Genomic DNA, 16,598 nt, shown 5'->3' with positions numbered 1-16,598 from the left:
TTAGATGCTGACGGCGGCTAATAGACAAAAAGCTTCAAAAAAGAACATAGCTGGCAGATTGCCAGAAAATAGCCGCAATAGCTTCGTAGATCTGCAGTCTCAAAAAAACACTAGAAAAAAGACAGACCAAAAAAAATAGTCTTTTTATTTAAGGCTGAGATATTAAATTTTGATTAAGAATCTGTATAAGTTATAGCTGCCTCTATTAGCTGCTCTCAAAGGCCCTTCAATTAAAGTGACACACTCCCATTTGACCTCATCTCTTTAAATTAAAGTAAAATATAGCTGGCAGATCGCCAGAAAATAGCCGCAATAGATTCGTAGACCGGCAGTCTAAAAAAACAGTAAAAAAGAAACCAAAAAAATTGTCTGTTCATTGAAGGCTGATATGTTAAATTTTGATTAAAAATCTGTATAAAATTTTGCTGCCCCTATTAGCTGCTCTCTGATAACCTTCATTTAGAGTGACACACACCCATTTGACCTTATCTCTTTGAATTAAAGTAAAAAAAAAGTCAATTTCAAAGTGAGGAAGTCATTTTTGAGAGTGAGGTAAGTCAAGTGTGACCAAAAATTTAATCACGCGCATGAACAAAAAACTCTCTCCACTAAGAGCGAAAAATGACGTCACACATGCAATTCAGTTAAAATTGCATGAACGAATGAACAAAAACTGGCTGTGACGTCATATGTTCGTAACAAAAATCATGACGACGAAATAAAAAAACCAAGAGAAGGCCAATAATAGCCCCAGCTATCGCTGTGCGGCTATTAATAAAAGTCAATTTCAAAGCGAGGAAGCCATTTTTGAGAGTGAGGTAATTCAAGTGTGACCAAAAACTTAATCACGCGAATGAACAAGAAAACTCGCTCCACTAAGAGCGAAAAATGACGTCACACACGCACTTCAGTTGAAATTGCATGAACGAATGCACAAAAAGCAGATTCAAAGTGGTTGTGACGTCATATGGTCGTAACAAAAATCGCGACGACGAAATAAAATAACCAAGAGAAGGCCAATAATAGCCTCAGCTATCGCTGTGCGGCTATTTAAAAACAAAAAACTGACTAAATTTGACCATTTTTTTTCTGCTAAAACAAGCTTCAATTGATATCATCGAATCAAAAGGTCACCAAAACTAATTTAAAAAACTTATTTCAACCAGAACAATAAGCCTTGTATAAAGTTGAAACAGAACGCAAAGACCACTAAAAAGCGTCTAAAACATGGAAATCACAAAAATAGCACAAGATTCCATATAAAAGTCCATTATATGATTGACATGGTCAAAAATGCTCCAAAACGTAAAGTTACTTATTATTATGGTCTTAAAAACCAATTTACTGCGCAGTTCGATAAGAAAATTGCTTTCTCTTCTCTTTGCACTTTAATTCGTTCAGCCGTTTGAAGTAAACACCAGTTTACACTTCTCGCGTCACTGCTTCGTTTAATTCGTAGGAGTACTGCACCAGTTTAGTAGGGGTGTGATTTTATATCGCACAACTTCTCACCTGGATGTGTAATGTGTTTAACTTTATCTGGGTCATTCCTCTGGAACACTAGGATGTCGCCTGTCATCAGGTCCTGGAAGGCCTCTGACAGTTTGTGAGAATGATCTTTAGCAAGCACCAAGTCATAGTAGCGCACCTCCTACAAATTAAAAGATAGCCAAAGATTACAACCAATCTTTACCTCTGCTATATTACGTTATTTCTCTCGACGCAACTCTCAAAATACCCAATGATTTGATAAAAAATTGAGATCCGCGCAGTCAAACTGTAATGTTTGAGGTGGAACATACAACTGAAAATATTTTATCCTTAAAAAAATTATTTCATCCACAAACCATGGTATCACACGGGCCTTGTACACACAGCACTGGTACGGAAACGCCCTCGTGTTAGGGCACTAGTCTATTGCCCGCTAAGATTGATCTTATAGCAAAAACTTATCACTTTTGTGGCCAGTTGGAAGGTTGCATTCTACAATTTTCGAATTGTCCAAAAAACAGAATATAACTACCTCGTAGATAATGAGTTCACACTGGGTAATCTGGGCCATTTTGCACAACTCGGGATACAACTCCTTCACTTTCATCTTCTTGTGATTCACATACATGTGACCAACATACACTGCTTTGCTTATCTCTAAAACACACCAATGTGCTCTAAGTGTATAGCAGAAATAAATTTATTTCTATACGTAGGGAGTTATTAACGGAGTTACAGGCCACCGAGTTATAATGCACGTTGAACAATAGATTAATAAATTCTGAAAACAATTTTTTGATATCTACCTTATCAAGTCGAAGTTAAAAACCGATAACACTTATGAAACGCGATGTTAAAATTGACTCACGAATATCGTAATATTTGAAGAACAAACAGATCTGATCGTTTTTATTAAATGAGGGCAAAGGCTTCGTTAGCTCAGTCGGCACCACCGGTTTCAGTTCCAAAAACACTCTCCAGGCGTTCGATTCCAGTTCCGCAATCTCAACCAACTGTTTACCGGAGGGCCACTCTAAATCTGTGGGTCTGAATGTATTATTATCTCTCATTATCAAGGGCCATAATCGCATCTGATTTTCAGGGTAACCGTAGCTGTCGTGTAATATTTTGATTATATCTTCGTACTTTGAATCTTTCTTTACTCGGAAGTCTACGAATCGAGGAGAGTCTATAGTGACGAGGTCACATGAGTTGTTGGAGTGAAAAGCCTCTTCGTTGACTACACTCATGTTTAAGTAAAACTGCGCTTCTTCTCTTTCTTTCCTCCGTTGAGTTTCAATCACCTGAACAATCATCAAAACATTTTTGTTCAACTGTGTCACGAGTAATATGAAAACATGACAGGGGTCGCAAAGAGGAGGGGGGGGGGGGGGGGGGGGGGGCACTATGGATTAATATCGGCAATGCATACAGTTTGGCGAGATTTTTTGCAATGTGATTTTTTTGTAATTGTAAAGATTATAACGAGGTTGGACACTAAAGTTTTAAGAAATTGACTGACTCCTGATAAAGGTGCGGGCAAATTTTGTACTCTGATAGATGTGAAGAAGGTGTGAAACAAGTTTTATGATTGAAAAAGTTTTTAAGACTTAAAGTTTTATAATAACTGTCAAGGTGGAGCAGACCAATAAAGACACTACAGTTGCTTCGCGTAAAAAATTGGTTCACTTTTTAAAAAATTTAGTAGAGAATTGGCTATTTGTTACATTTTGCATTGAGATCTCATAAGTAATGCAATTTCATCCATATCACAGAAACTGATGAGCATAAGAGAAATCGGATCCAGTTTCTCTCAATTTAGTCAGTTAAGTGGAAACATTAATGCACGGGGGTAGGGTATAGAACAAAGTTCAATTAACCTTTTCTTCCTCCAATCTGTCCACGAGATCTTTCGGTATATCATCAGCCTCCTCGACAGGACAGAGGACCTTGTTCAAGTGGCTCTCTCTGATGTATACCAACATGTACGCATTGGTGCAGTTCCTCACTGAATTGTCGTGTTCGTCCACTCCACCGTAGTTGTGAGCTACAGCCTCTTTCGCGTAGCACCTGCTCACTACTTCGTCGTCAAACTTACACCACTGAAACAACGGTTGCTTGTCGATATTCAGGTATTTTCTGCAAGATAGTGCGCGCCACTATTAAACAGCAGCATGAGCCTCTAGGCATGAAATGATTTTTCAAACGGAAACTTGGAAAATAGGAAATTTGTACAAACATAGCTGGCAGATTGTCAGAAAATAGCCGCAATAGTTCTGTAGACCTGCAGTCTCAAAAAGATAGTAAAGGAAACAAACCAAAAAAATTAAATGCTGAGATGTTACAATTTAATTAAGAATCTGTTTAACTTATTACTGCTTCTATTAGTTGCCCTCAAATTGATTTAAAGTACAGAAAAGTCAGTTTCAGAGTGAGGAAGTCATTTTTGAGAGTGGAGTAATTCACGTGTAACCAAAAACCTAATCAAGCAAATGGAACAAAAACTCTCACCACTAAGAGTGAAAAATGACGTCACGCACGCAATTCAGCTGAAATTGCGAAAACGAATGAACAAAAAAGCATATCTGAAGTGATTGTAACGTTATATGGTCGTAACAAAAATGTTGACGAAATAAACATATCAGGAAAAGTCCTGACATACAATTCAAATACTTTTCATTGCTTAAACAGAGAAAATTAGACCTAAAAGGGGACATTGAATGGATTGGGAAAACCATTTAGAAAAAAATGAAAATACCCGCAATGAAAAAAATGAAAATACCCGCAAAACTCAAAAATCCCTTCTAAATATTTTAGAGAACAAATAGCGTCAAGTCATAAAAACAACTAGCCATGAGTTCTAACAATTAATTAGGTTCATTTATAGCTCAAAAGCAAACAATGAGACCTTTCCTTAAAGGAAATAGCTGATAAGACAAAAAATATTCTTAATAAACGGAAAAATAAAATATTAACTGATATTTTTCGACAATAAATAGCTTTAAAGTAATAAAAAGCATTCGCTGCCCGTTGATGGATTCAAGCAATCACAGATAGATGCAAACAGAACTCATATATACCATATTAATAGCACTCAAGAGAAGAAACGCAGAAAACAGAAATCAAGTTGCCGCACGTGAAAGAAAACTTCCACTTTAAAGGCAATTTGAAACCAAAATTAAGCTTCAAAACAGTTCGCCTTTTCGCTCCCTTTACTTCTTCGGCGCGATTAAAATCACTAGACTAATTTGACTACTGACGTGAAAAAGACGAAAAAAAGTGTGAAAAAAACCAGCACACCAATACAATCCAACAGCTTGGATTGTTAAAAAAACACGCTAAGGCCAATAATAGCCTCCGCTATCGCTTTGCGGCCATTTTTCATAATGATGGGAACAGATCTTAAAAAAGACAGAGCAGAACACAATTCAAAGTCTTTGAAGGGTAGAAAAAAACGATAAGGCCAATAATAGCCTCGGCTATCGCTTGTCGGCCATTTATCGTAATGATGTGAACAGATCTTAAAAAAGACAGAGCAGCAACACAATTCAAAGTCTTTGAAGGGTAGAAAAAAACGATAAGGCCAATAATAGCCTCGGCTATCGCTTGTCGGCCATTTATCGTAATGATGTGAACAGATCTTAAAAAAGACAGAGCAGCAACACAATTCAAAGTCTTTGAAGGGTAGAAAAAACTATGAGAAGGCCAATAATAGCCTCAGCTAACAATTTGCAGCTATTAAAATTAAAAGATCAAAACAGATATTTTACCCCCCCCCCCCCCCATTATGAGAAAGGAAACCCTCAGCGACCAACGCTTTCAGAAATTGGTACGGATTACGTCAACGCTGCTATCCATAGACCCAGCGTACAGAATTCCATCATACCTATATACGTGGCTATTAGCACTTATGTGACGAAAAAAAGTATTTTTTAGGTGCCATTTTATTGTTAAATTTCTTAATTTCATTGTGTGATACCTCAGTTGTGTATTGATGGTCAGGTGTCATATATTTGAGAAACTTAGTGCTACGTACTTGTCATCTTTTCTTTTTTCAACAAAAGCAGTTAGTGCAGTCACTAGACATTTACTGCTTAAACACACAGACTTAAATCACTACCTCAATAACCAATCAAGGGTCAGTGAAACTTACCTTAAACATAAACGACTAAGGTCGGGCGAATTGCTCTCAAACAACAGGCGAGCGGTTGGCTCTAGTAGCTAGCAACGTTTTACTGAAGCTAGCTTTAGCTAAATTGAAGGGGCGTGAGGTGAGTGCAGCGGGGGGTGAAAACTCCAAGAACCACCCTTCACACAATAATTATAAGTCTCCAAAAACAGTTCCTGTGAATCACCCGCCTGGAGACTAGTGATCTGAAGGGGTCAAAGAGCACTTAATTCCCTCTGGGCGCTACCTGTTTATCCCGTTCTTAGGACAAAAAGTCAAAAGGGTGCACCGAGGGCTGATGGGGAGGGGTGCAACAGTGGGGTGGTGAGGGGGGGGGGGGGGTAACAGCGAGGGGGGAGAGTGGGGGGGGGGTTCAACAGTGGAGGGGTCTTCAACCTCTAAGAACCGCCGTTCACACTATAAGTATAAGTCTCCAAAACAGTCTGACCTTATTGCCCACTGGGCGCTACCTGTTTATCCGTTTTTGAGGACGAAAAGTCAAAAGCGTCAGACGTTAAAATCGGTCAAGCAAACAATCGCATACAAAAGAGAAAAACAGGAAAATTTTACTGATTATTTTAACAGAATTGTTTAGATGGGAAACCTTATTGTGATTCAAACCATTGGAAACTGTTACAGAAAGAATTTTTACTTCAATTTGATTCTTATTCAACTTTAGTCTTGTGTTAAAGTTTTGCTGATCTTAAAATGTCAAGGTTTCTAAATAAGTTGGGTCCTTTTACAAGAAGTTAGCAACTATGCTATACTTGAATAAAAAACTCAACGAGATTGAACCTAGTTAAACATAACCGACTAAACGTCGGAAGAATTGCACTCGCACGACTAGTGGGAGCTCTAATCAATTGCAGCCTGCTTCAGTCGGGGAGGGGGGCGGCGGAGAGCGAGCCCTTATGGGACTAAGAAAATCAATAATGGGCTTCAAATAACCACAATAGAGTTTAAAAAATACCACTATTAGGATTTAAAGTGAAAAATGACACTAGTTTCGTCGCACTTTTCATTTGACTTTTAGTATTAAATTGCCGCCAATTGAATTCAGCTGCTTGAAATTGTGATGCAGAAAGAATTTTAGATCACGCGAAACGCAAAAAGTCAAGGGCGTCAAAGTCACTCGAAAAGTCAAAACCGTCAAGCAAAAATTTTGCATAAAAAAGACACACACGTTTACAATAATTGCAATGCACTTCGTTTAAGAGCAATCAATCACCTAGGATATTCTTGACATCAACCAATTAAAGTTACAAGCCGTTTAAACGACCAACCGACCAATAGTTTTGCCAACATTTCTATTCAATTGGAACCTTAGTAAAGAACCACGCCGGTGTAAAATCGAGAACCAGGTAGTAAAGATTGGGTTCGACTGAGATTCGTATGAGAGCAAAAAAAATTTGTAAAGAAAATGGCATTTACCAATTTGATAAATTAACAAATCTTCACAAATATTAAGAGATCCCTTCTAACGCTGATTGCGAAAATAGCACTCTCGAAATCTTGCTATTCTCTCGAAATCACCAAGAAGAACACTAAAGATAAAAATTCAGATTCTTAATAGGATATTCTATATTCAAACCATCCTTATTTTCAAATTTTCAAACGCTGGCTTTTAAGAAATATAGATTTATAATTATACCACTTTCATGATTGCTGTTAAACTTCATAGATCATAGAGTTTACATTCTCAATTTAGTGAGCTTTTCCTATATCTCAAAAATTTTTCACAAATTACAAGCAAAAATTTTGAACAAAAACTAAGGTACTCGCTAAAACAAAAAATGCCTCGAACTTCGTTCGCGACAATTAAACACCCTTTTTAGCGCTGTTTTCGAAACTAGTTTATCACTAGCCGTATCACTTAACGACCGGTTTCTTCAGTCCATTGAGAATGACAATATACGATTGACTTTTCACATTCATGTAATGGTGGAATTCAATCGCCATTGCAAAAACACGCACTAGTTTAATAAGAAGGGGTGGGGTGTATTCTGGCACTGATTATTTGAGGTTTCCCTTCTGATCTGTACATACCTTATTGTCTCCGAGTGCATTTATGTATACAACGTAGTGTCCACCGTGGTTGTCGCCTGTGTGGACTAGCACCGCATGCAGTATGTACACTGCCGCAGTCTCTTCGGGCTCTTTTAGAAACGGATCCAAGTTCAGTCTCTGCGGGAACTCGTACCTTGAAAGGAAGAATTGTGTAACTAAAGAATTAAACATTCCCTTTTTTTCTGTGTATAAATTTTAAAACAAAAAACGGAGAAGACAATATAGTCATTTCACCACATAGACGTATGAAAGACGAGGAACTCGATGAATCTTATCTTAACATTATTTTATGATTTCAATTCTCAAATATTCTGGGAGCAAAACCGATTGTTTTCACGATTATGTTCACTCAAAAATCACGAGGTTTCATATCCTCGGATGTTCTGACGCAATTGAATCATTTAAGAGATCCAGTAGCAGACTTCAGTTAAATTTTGGTTCCATTTATACCATCAGCTGGGCTATGATTACCTAATAAAATCTTGTCAAATCTTGTCTTAACCCTCCCTTCCCTCCCCCAGTTGAAAGTGACCATCTAAAATGGCTATCTATACACCTTTATAACCGTCTATAAAAATTTACAGGCTAGTCCCATATTACAGGCCACATACAATATTATCGAAGTTTGTTGCAATATATGTCAAACTTTTAGTACAAGGTGGTGCTGGGGGGGGGGGGGGGGGGGGTGGCGCAACATGTCTCTTCTTTTTCCTCACCTGTCGTTAATTTTGACGTTCTGTTCTGTGTGGTAGTCGAAGTAGAACCTCATGAGGTGCAAGTGGAGTACAGGCGGGAATCGAGTGAAGATGACTCCCTTGTCTGCATCTTGCAGTCCATGACTACCTGCGTCGTACTTGTTGTCTCCGTCCATTGCCTCAATTGCTACGTACTCTTTGAAAGACTCGTACACTAAAAATGACTCGTTATAAACAAAAGTTTTCAGGCGCAAAAACCCTGCATTACAGACGTTGGCTCCCAAATCAATCGAACCTGTGAGCTTCCGTATTATTATCCCGTAGCATTAAACCAATGCGGCTAAGAAACCACTAAAAAAACCATGATTTTATGTCCTCTCAGCAGCTTCGGTGAATTACACTTAGAGACTAGTAAAACTAAGGGAACTGCTCAGCGATTTAATGCCCTCCGAGCTTTACCTATTTATCTCGTTTTTGAGGACGAAAAGTCAAATGGTCAAACAAATAATACAATCAGACAAAAAGTTGGTATAAAAAAAATCGCATAACAGATCAACAGTACTTTGCTACAGACTTTGATTGAGAGTAATTAATCAAAAACCACTTCCTACTTACAGCTTTACTAAAAAAATCAAAACATCGGTACAATTAGTCAGGGCCCGTTTCCTGATCTACACATTAAAGGTCGTTATCGGTAAGTTTGTTCCATTCTTTTCTTTTCCCAAAGTGCCGCTATTGGCATGCAACTTATTGAGGCACATGCCTGTGGAGGGTGAAAACATTATATGCTACGTTGAGTGTTGGGGAAATAGATTACATGACCAGCCGGACTGACCATTTTTCTTCCCTTTGACACTGAGCTGGATGTCGTAGAATGGCTCCTCTCTTGACGATGAGTAGTCCACATTTTTGCACGATATGTATGACTGAAATAAAAAGAATAGTTAAACTCTCATCTAACATAAATACGACAAGGTTGCAATCATCGAATAATACCCCATTCCGACTCGGATATTCAGATAAAATGTTGCAACCCACAATTTTACCCTCAACAACAGTCATTTGCCAACAAAGTTTCAGAGCCCAAGTCTAATTCTGCCCTCGATGGTAATTGTTGCCCTAGCCCTAATAGGTTTGTAACACCACTAAAGGGCTTAAATAACAGATTGCTACATTTGCAAGTTTAGAATACATGAGGTCCGAATACTACAAAATTGCAGCTGGTGTGAAAGACAATAAGCGATCAAATTTCTAAAAGAGCTCCCCACGATGGTACTATCGTCAATACTGCCGTTTTATAATATTCATAGTAGTATAATAAGTACAAATCCACATAAGTGTATGCAAACTATTATTACAACATAAATACCTAATTGCATGTTCATACAGAAAGATTGATACAATTCAATTCCTGGCATGGAAAAGAGAACAGATTCCTAATTATGCGAAAATTCTCTTGTTCTTTGTCCCTATACATTTAATACTTACCAGCATTTTGCCCTCGAATAGTTCGGGAATGACTCCTTCTACGTGAGAACCCTTCATTTTGGTTTCAATGTTGTCCATGAGAACTCGAGTCAGCTCCTGCACATCATGTTGCATGAATGAGTCCAGATTATCCCAGCCAAAAGATCGTGTCAGCTTCTTTGTCGCCACAGATCGGTTCCTAACACATTCAAATGTCTTTAAGAACTGGGATTAATGATAAAGCAAAGGCGGCGAAAAGCGAGAGATGTCTTAAAACAACCAATAAATAGCCCCAAGAATTTCTGAAAACCAGCAAGCAAAGTAGCAAAAAAAGTCCAACGTGACTCATATAACTGCTACAAATTTCCTTTCAGAGCAGTTGCGACATAACCCGACTACCGTCAGGCGAAAAACTCTCAAAAGACAGGCGAGGATTGAGAGGTTAGGCAACCGCAGTGCGTATATGGGGGAGCCCATGCGTAGCCGCAATGCGTTGGTTGAGGTAGATGCATCATGAGTCCTCAAACACGCATTATATCAAAATTTCTTTTATCCAATTTTTGCCTGATATCCAATCCTCCCGACTTCCCGCCGAAAAGAAGATTTCTTTTCTCCACTCTGATTTTATTCAGCCAGAACACTTGTTTGAAATTCACTTTTGTACAATAACTGAATTATTTGCCATCAGAGAATAACCTTCTACGAATAATTCCAAAACAACTGAAAGCAGATTCTCATAATAAATGAGTACTGTGCTCTATTTACAAATAATAAGAAATCTTAACCAACAATTTGCACACAATCAAAAGCAATACATATATTTCCCTTTTATAGCATCAAAACTGGAACTTCAGTAAAACTTGGAACTCGAGGCTAGCTTTAGCTTAATTAAAGGGCGCTTGTTCTGAGCCTTGGGGAGTGAGGGTGAGCGCGGCGCCAGGGCACCGTAGGGGGGGGGCAAACTCTTAAGAACTACCCTTCACATAATTAATTTGTCTCCTAAACCGGTTCGATGAGTCGCCTCGTACGCCATAAGGCTCTACAAGAACTTAAAGCCCTCCGAGAGCTTACCTGTTTATCCCGTGTTGGGGGACGAAAAGTCAAAAGGGTTAGACAAAAAACCAATCAAGCAAAATATCGCAAATTAAAATTAAAGCGAAAAAACTTTTTTTTTGTTTTCTTATTTTAAAACAATCAGACCAAAAATAGTACTCCCTATAAGAACGGAAGCTGCACAACTCACAGTTAGTTCAAACAAAACCCACTAATGTTGCAAGAACTGCTCTTGAACGATTGGTGGGAGCTAGAATAAATTGTAGCCGGCTTGAGTATTGTAGTCTCGGCGGGGGGGGGGGGGAGTAACTAAAATTTGGGCTTCAAATAACGTCATTACAGGTTATCATATACAACTATAACAACTAGCAAAACTTAAAGTCGAAAACAAAGCTGGTAGATTGCCAAAAAATAGCCGCTGTAGCTTCGTAGATCTGCAGTCTCAAAAAACAGTAAAAAAGACAGACCAAAAAAATTCGTCTTTTCATTAAAGGCTGATATGTTAAATTTTGATTGAAAATCTGTATAAGTTTTTGCTGCCTCCATTAGCTGCTCTCAAATATCCTTCATTTAGAGTGACACACACACACACACACACACACACACACACACACACACACACACACACACACACACACACACACACGTGTGACCTTATCTCTTTTAATAAAAGTAAAAGGATATTTCAGAGTGAAGAAGTCATTTTGGAGAGTGGGGTAAGTAATGTATGACCAAAGACGTAATCAAAAGAATGAACAAAAGTCTCTCCACTAACAGCGAAATATTACGTCACGCGCACAATCCTGTTGAAGTTGCATGAACGAATAAACAAAAAGAGGATTTGAAGTGATTGTGACGTCGTATAGTCGTAACAAAAATCTTGATGATATCAAAAAAACCAAGAGAAGGCCAATAATAGCCCCAGCTATCGCTTTGCAGCAATTAAAAAATTACAATTCCGGCGCACTATATTCATTTGACACTTAGTACTGACCTGCCGCCACTTCAGTTTTCAGCTGCTGACACTTGTGAATGAGAGAAAAATTCAGATCACGCAAAACAAACAAGCCAGGGGCGCAAGAGTCAAAACGATCAAGCAAAAATTTTGCATAAAAGACCAAAATGTTTACAACAATTGATTCAAACTTTGTTCCAGAGCAATTAAAGTCTATGAAAAAGGAGAGTGCAAGTCTTTGAAATGATTTCCAGAACAAAGCTAAAAATTTTTCAAAAAACATTGTAGACAAGTTCCATAGAGATCAGTAGTTTTGAAGAAAATCTTCTCTTCTTTTTAAGAGCTTTATATGAAATTAAAGGTTTGTCTCTGCTTCATAATAAAACACTAGTTTATTGCCAACTCGTTTAACAGAACAAGAAGTTTACATTGCTGAAATAGATTTCCATTTTCGACAAACACGTGCTAGTACCACAAAACTTCACATACTCGTTTCACATGTAAATTGGTGATAGTGTAACAGAACTCCAAGGTCACAACAAAATAATATAATTTCGGCAATTTAATTTTGTAAATTGAAAAAATGAAATAATTGTAATTGAAATTACTTCCGACATTAAGGATATCGAAAAGGCTCGGTTTGAAGAAACCACAATGAGATGAATTACAGTCCTCACCATATCTAGAAAGCTATTACAAATCTCATGATAATCAAATTAGAAAGGTCAAATTTTGCGTAAAATTAGATATTGCCACATAGAAAATTATTTCACTTGGCTCTACTGACTGCAAAGTACTCAAAGATTAGCTCTATGTAGCATGGGACCGGTACATTGTTCTCATCAACAAAGTGCAACGAACAAAAACTCGCGAGTAATCTATCACTTCAGGGCACAAAAACACCTCCCTGACTCAAATTGAGTCACTGCGTTATCCAACGGTATACAAGACACAAGCACTTACGATGTCTGTAACTCGTAGAATACTCGCTGCAATGCTAGTGGCACATTCTTTGTGGAGTCTTCGCCTTCCGTCGGCATTTGATAGACTGCTTTTCGAAACTTTGAGATGAAGTAGAGACTCTGGAGCAACGAATTCATGTAACAAGTCGCTCCTTGGTTTTTCAAGCCAACAAAACCCGTGAGACGCTTTGAATCCCAGTCAACTCCATGAGGTGCCTCTGCATGCAATTTACATTCTGCTATGATTGTGTCATCCTTCACCCATCCCTTGGTCGGGTCCACCAGTTCCTGTAAATAAGTCAACTTTCATTTCACTATTTCTTGAGCATTCATTACTGATCAAATTTTTATGAACGATCAGTAGTAGCAGATACGAATTTTCAGCATTAAGTCACAAGCATGTCCAACTATTAGTCTGTTCAGGTTTTGCTTAACTTCAGTTTTTCATAACGTTCAGTTTCCAATTTTTCTTCGACCTTCTCGGTACAATATACCATCAAAAAAGTGGAGTAATTATAAGTGTGTTCAGCAAGTGACCATAATTTTTCCCTTCTCGGAGTATGTAAAATTATACAAATGAATGTAAAATTATACAAAGAAGTGATGTGGTTTAAAATGATTTCGAACTTGCAAATTACCAATAATCCGTTTGTTTACCTTCCAGAGCAAGAAATTGGAGTAGCCCCAGTCATTCTCCTTTGCGTAGAACGTATGATTAATCTCTGAAACAGAATACGGATTATCAAAAATGACAATAGAGGTAAAGTAGACTATTAACCCAGTGGTTTTCAGTTTTCCTTCGTATCAATTTCGTATTTGAGAGCATCGAAATACGAATCATTCTTCTTTCAATTAAAATGATTAGCAGGACTACTTATCGAAACTTACTCACCATTTTCTGCACAAACCATCAAAGCAAATACGTGATCTGTGGAAACTAATACAAACGACAATGCTGATAAACCTTCATAACAATGCTGATAAAGCGTTCTTTACAAAAAATTCGCGTGAGGGACTAATGAAACAAACATGAAACGAAGTGATGGGTTTTTAATTGCCAAAAGAAACTTCCCCTCCCATCATGATACTGTCCTCTCGTCTGCTTCGGTGAATTGTACACTAGGAGACTAGTAAAACTAAGAGAAATGCTCAGCAACTAAATGCCCTCTGGACTTCAGGTGCTTGTCCAATTTTTGAGGACGAGAGTCAAATGGTCTGCCGAAAAAAGTATCAGAGGAGAAGTCGGTAGTAGGAAAATTTGATGATTGCTACAAACTTCGCTTGAGAAAATTAATTACAAATCTTACTTCTTGGTTGAGTCTTTTCAGGACTGGCTTGGTTGACAATGGAGAGCTCTGCTGTTGCGTGGATATTCCATGTATTTGAATCATTCTCTCCATTGCACTGCAGAAAGAAGCCTAAGCTTCTGCCACTTGCTGCATCCTGACTTGCATGTGATTGTCCAGGTCTGGCCATCAAAAGAATTTTCCTGTCAACAATGTAGAGTTCTTGTTTTAATTTTAAGTGGACAATACTTATATAGCTGAACTTTCCCTGTTTTGAGAGAGAAATTGAGTCATGGTAATACTATGATACCAGATATTGGCTATGCTATGCTAAATATTATCTTTAAAAAGGGACATACCACGGCATATTACGGACCATTACAGGCTCTGAGAGGTTGTGTGCTTGGTCTTTCCACTTCGACACTCCAGTGGCAACATATCTGATATAACCATCCGGTCGAAAGTCGTCATTATCTGAACATAATTTATGAGCAGTTAAAATCTACCATTAACAATGTTATCACGATTTCAGTCATTCATTGTTGAACACAATTGCAGGTGCAACTAATTGCACGGCTTATTCATTAGTCTAATTCCATGATTCATTCGTATCAATGAGGTCGAAAGGAAATGATACCGGAGACTTTGATAATTGGAGATTTTAACAGGAGCCATCACATCTGCTTAAAATAATATGCGCAAAAACAGGGTCTTCCCATTATAGCCCCCCTCCCATGAAATTATATCCTTCATTATGTTATAATTACAGTGATTTGGGGGGGGGGTGGGCACAGGTTATATGACCACTGAGCTGAGGGGGGGGCTACAATGGAAAAGTGGAAAAGACCAAAAACATCAGTGAGCCAGTGACTAAAAGTCACTAACCAATATCCATCTCTTCGTCTGAGAACTGATTGGGAATGCTGGAAGCGGCGACTGAGCCAGGTGAGATCTTGTCTCCGATTGTTTTATTGTCCAACATGACATCTGTCTCACTTAGTTTTTTAATCCTGTCAACGCATTTCGCAATCATGGAACTATTCATCGCCGTCTGTCCCTTCGAAGTATTCAGAGGACCGGTATTGTTTGGGGAACACGGGGCTGACTTATCTCCTGAAATGTTTAATTGATCAATAGTTGGATGAGTACAAAGGATTATTAGTCAAGCACGCAGCTATAGCACGGTTTCAAAAACTAACCGAACTCATAAACAATTGCTATATTTAGAACTTCGGCATGACGGATATTTACATTGATGAATCAGTTACTTACCATCATCAGCCATTTCAACATCAACAGTTTGCGCCATCACAACCAGCAAATCATCAATCTATCTGTAAACATCGGGTAAAAAGCATACCATTAGCCCAAAATTAGCTCGTAGGAAAATGAATACACGTATTAGCGTGTTCATTAAGCATCCCAAAAAATGAAAGTAATAGTAGAAGACTGCGGATCCTCTTGAGTGCCTCAAGTATGAGCAACAAACACTTGACGTCGAGAAGAGTAACTTTGTTCCGCTCGTGTTTTGCTGCATGGCGGGCGAAGGACCGTCCGCTACGCGCACTATAAAAACTATCTAGCAAAAATGCAGCAAAAAAGACAAATCACACCCGGACGCAATAACATACATACGCACGAGAATAAGTTTTTATCTCCTGTGCAGCGCTATTATATGCCTCTGACGGTTAAGTGGTTCCAAACGGCCGACTGATATTGATAGTTCATGCAGTGCCATAGTGCTGGAGGGGGGAATAGATTCATGACAAAGCTTATATAGGAACTCAATTCTCATGACGCAGCTCTAAAAGAGTTGTAGTGCCTTGTCTTTAAAATTGTATACGATGCAGTGATGTCTCATAGTAGGGGATCAATACTCATCAATTGGATTGTCCTGCTCGGCTTGAGAGCAAACCCCCTTTTTGGTCTTAAGAAGATAGAGGAATAAAGTGGAAAATGATTTACTAGGTAGTGAGTGACATGACAGGTGCTGTAACTGGGGGGTGTATAAGGTACTTTGGACAAACTGCAAAGATTCGAATATGCTGCTATTGATTCGCAGCACAAGGCGCAGTGCTCATTGAACTCCCTTCCACCGATCTAAAATAGTGACAGAAAAACTGCCATGTGGTAGTAATTATAGTAGTAATAGAGGAGGCTTAAAAACATGAGCTTTAGGTGGTTTCTCCCTCTTCCAGTCCAATGTTAATCTAGTCGCAGTTTGTGGTAGATTTAACTTTAAAGAGAATAAAAGCCAATTAGTCTATTTTATAAACAAAAAAACGTTTTCGCTATAACTAGTATCGTTATGAACTTTGCTCTAGGAGTGTTTTCAACCAACATAAATATATATCAACATTTAATATAAAGATTAAGGTTTTTGAGTTCTTGGAATTGGTAAACTTGTTTACATAACTTTCAGAACCTCCGAAAATCTATGAATTTCCACTTTTG

General features: G+C 38.2%; 1 protein-coding gene across 1 annotated transcript in view; it reads right to left on the bottom strand.

Moving 5' to 3' along the window:
- Positions 1–16,598, bottom strand: part of LOC142335898 (ubiquitin carboxyl-terminal hydrolase 7-like) — a 65,952-nt gene that overhangs the window by 43,463 nt on the left and 5,891 nt on the right. The window contains exons 2-16 of the mRNA XM_075384258.1: positions 16,110–16,244; positions 15,417–15,478; positions 15,030–15,257; positions 14,504–14,618; positions 14,166–14,347; positions 13,516–13,580; positions 12,860–13,146; positions 9,910–10,087; positions 9,257–9,347; positions 8,443–8,635; positions 7,706–7,859; positions 3,372–3,593; positions 2,360–2,795; positions 2,024–2,148; positions 1,513–1,651 (exon numbers count right to left, since the gene is read on the bottom strand). Of these exons, the coding sequence (XP_075240373.1) occupies positions 1,513–1,651; positions 2,024–2,148; positions 2,360–2,795; positions 3,372–3,593; positions 7,706–7,859; positions 8,443–8,635; positions 9,257–9,347; positions 9,910–10,087; positions 12,860–13,146; positions 13,516–13,580; positions 14,166–14,347; positions 14,504–14,618; positions 15,030–15,257; positions 15,417–15,453 (2,452 nt within the window). The 5' untranslated portion in view covers positions 15,454–15,478; positions 16,110–16,244. The remainder of the gene's footprint in view (positions 1–1,512; positions 1,652–2,023; positions 2,149–2,359; positions 2,796–3,371; positions 3,594–7,705; positions 7,860–8,442; positions 8,636–9,256; positions 9,348–9,909; positions 10,088–12,859; positions 13,147–13,515; positions 13,581–14,165; positions 14,348–14,503; positions 14,619–15,029; positions 15,258–15,416; positions 15,479–16,109; positions 16,245–16,598) is intronic.

This window comes from Convolutriloba macropyga, chromosome 3 (genome assembly GCF_964194025.1).
Source record: "Convolutriloba macropyga chromosome 3, txConMacr16.3, whole genome shotgun sequence".
In the NCBI taxonomy this organism is placed as follows: Eukaryota; Metazoa; Xenacoelomorpha; order Acoela; family Convolutidae; genus Convolutriloba; species Convolutriloba macropyga.
This window is presented reverse-complemented; position numbering and strand designations above follow the sequence as displayed.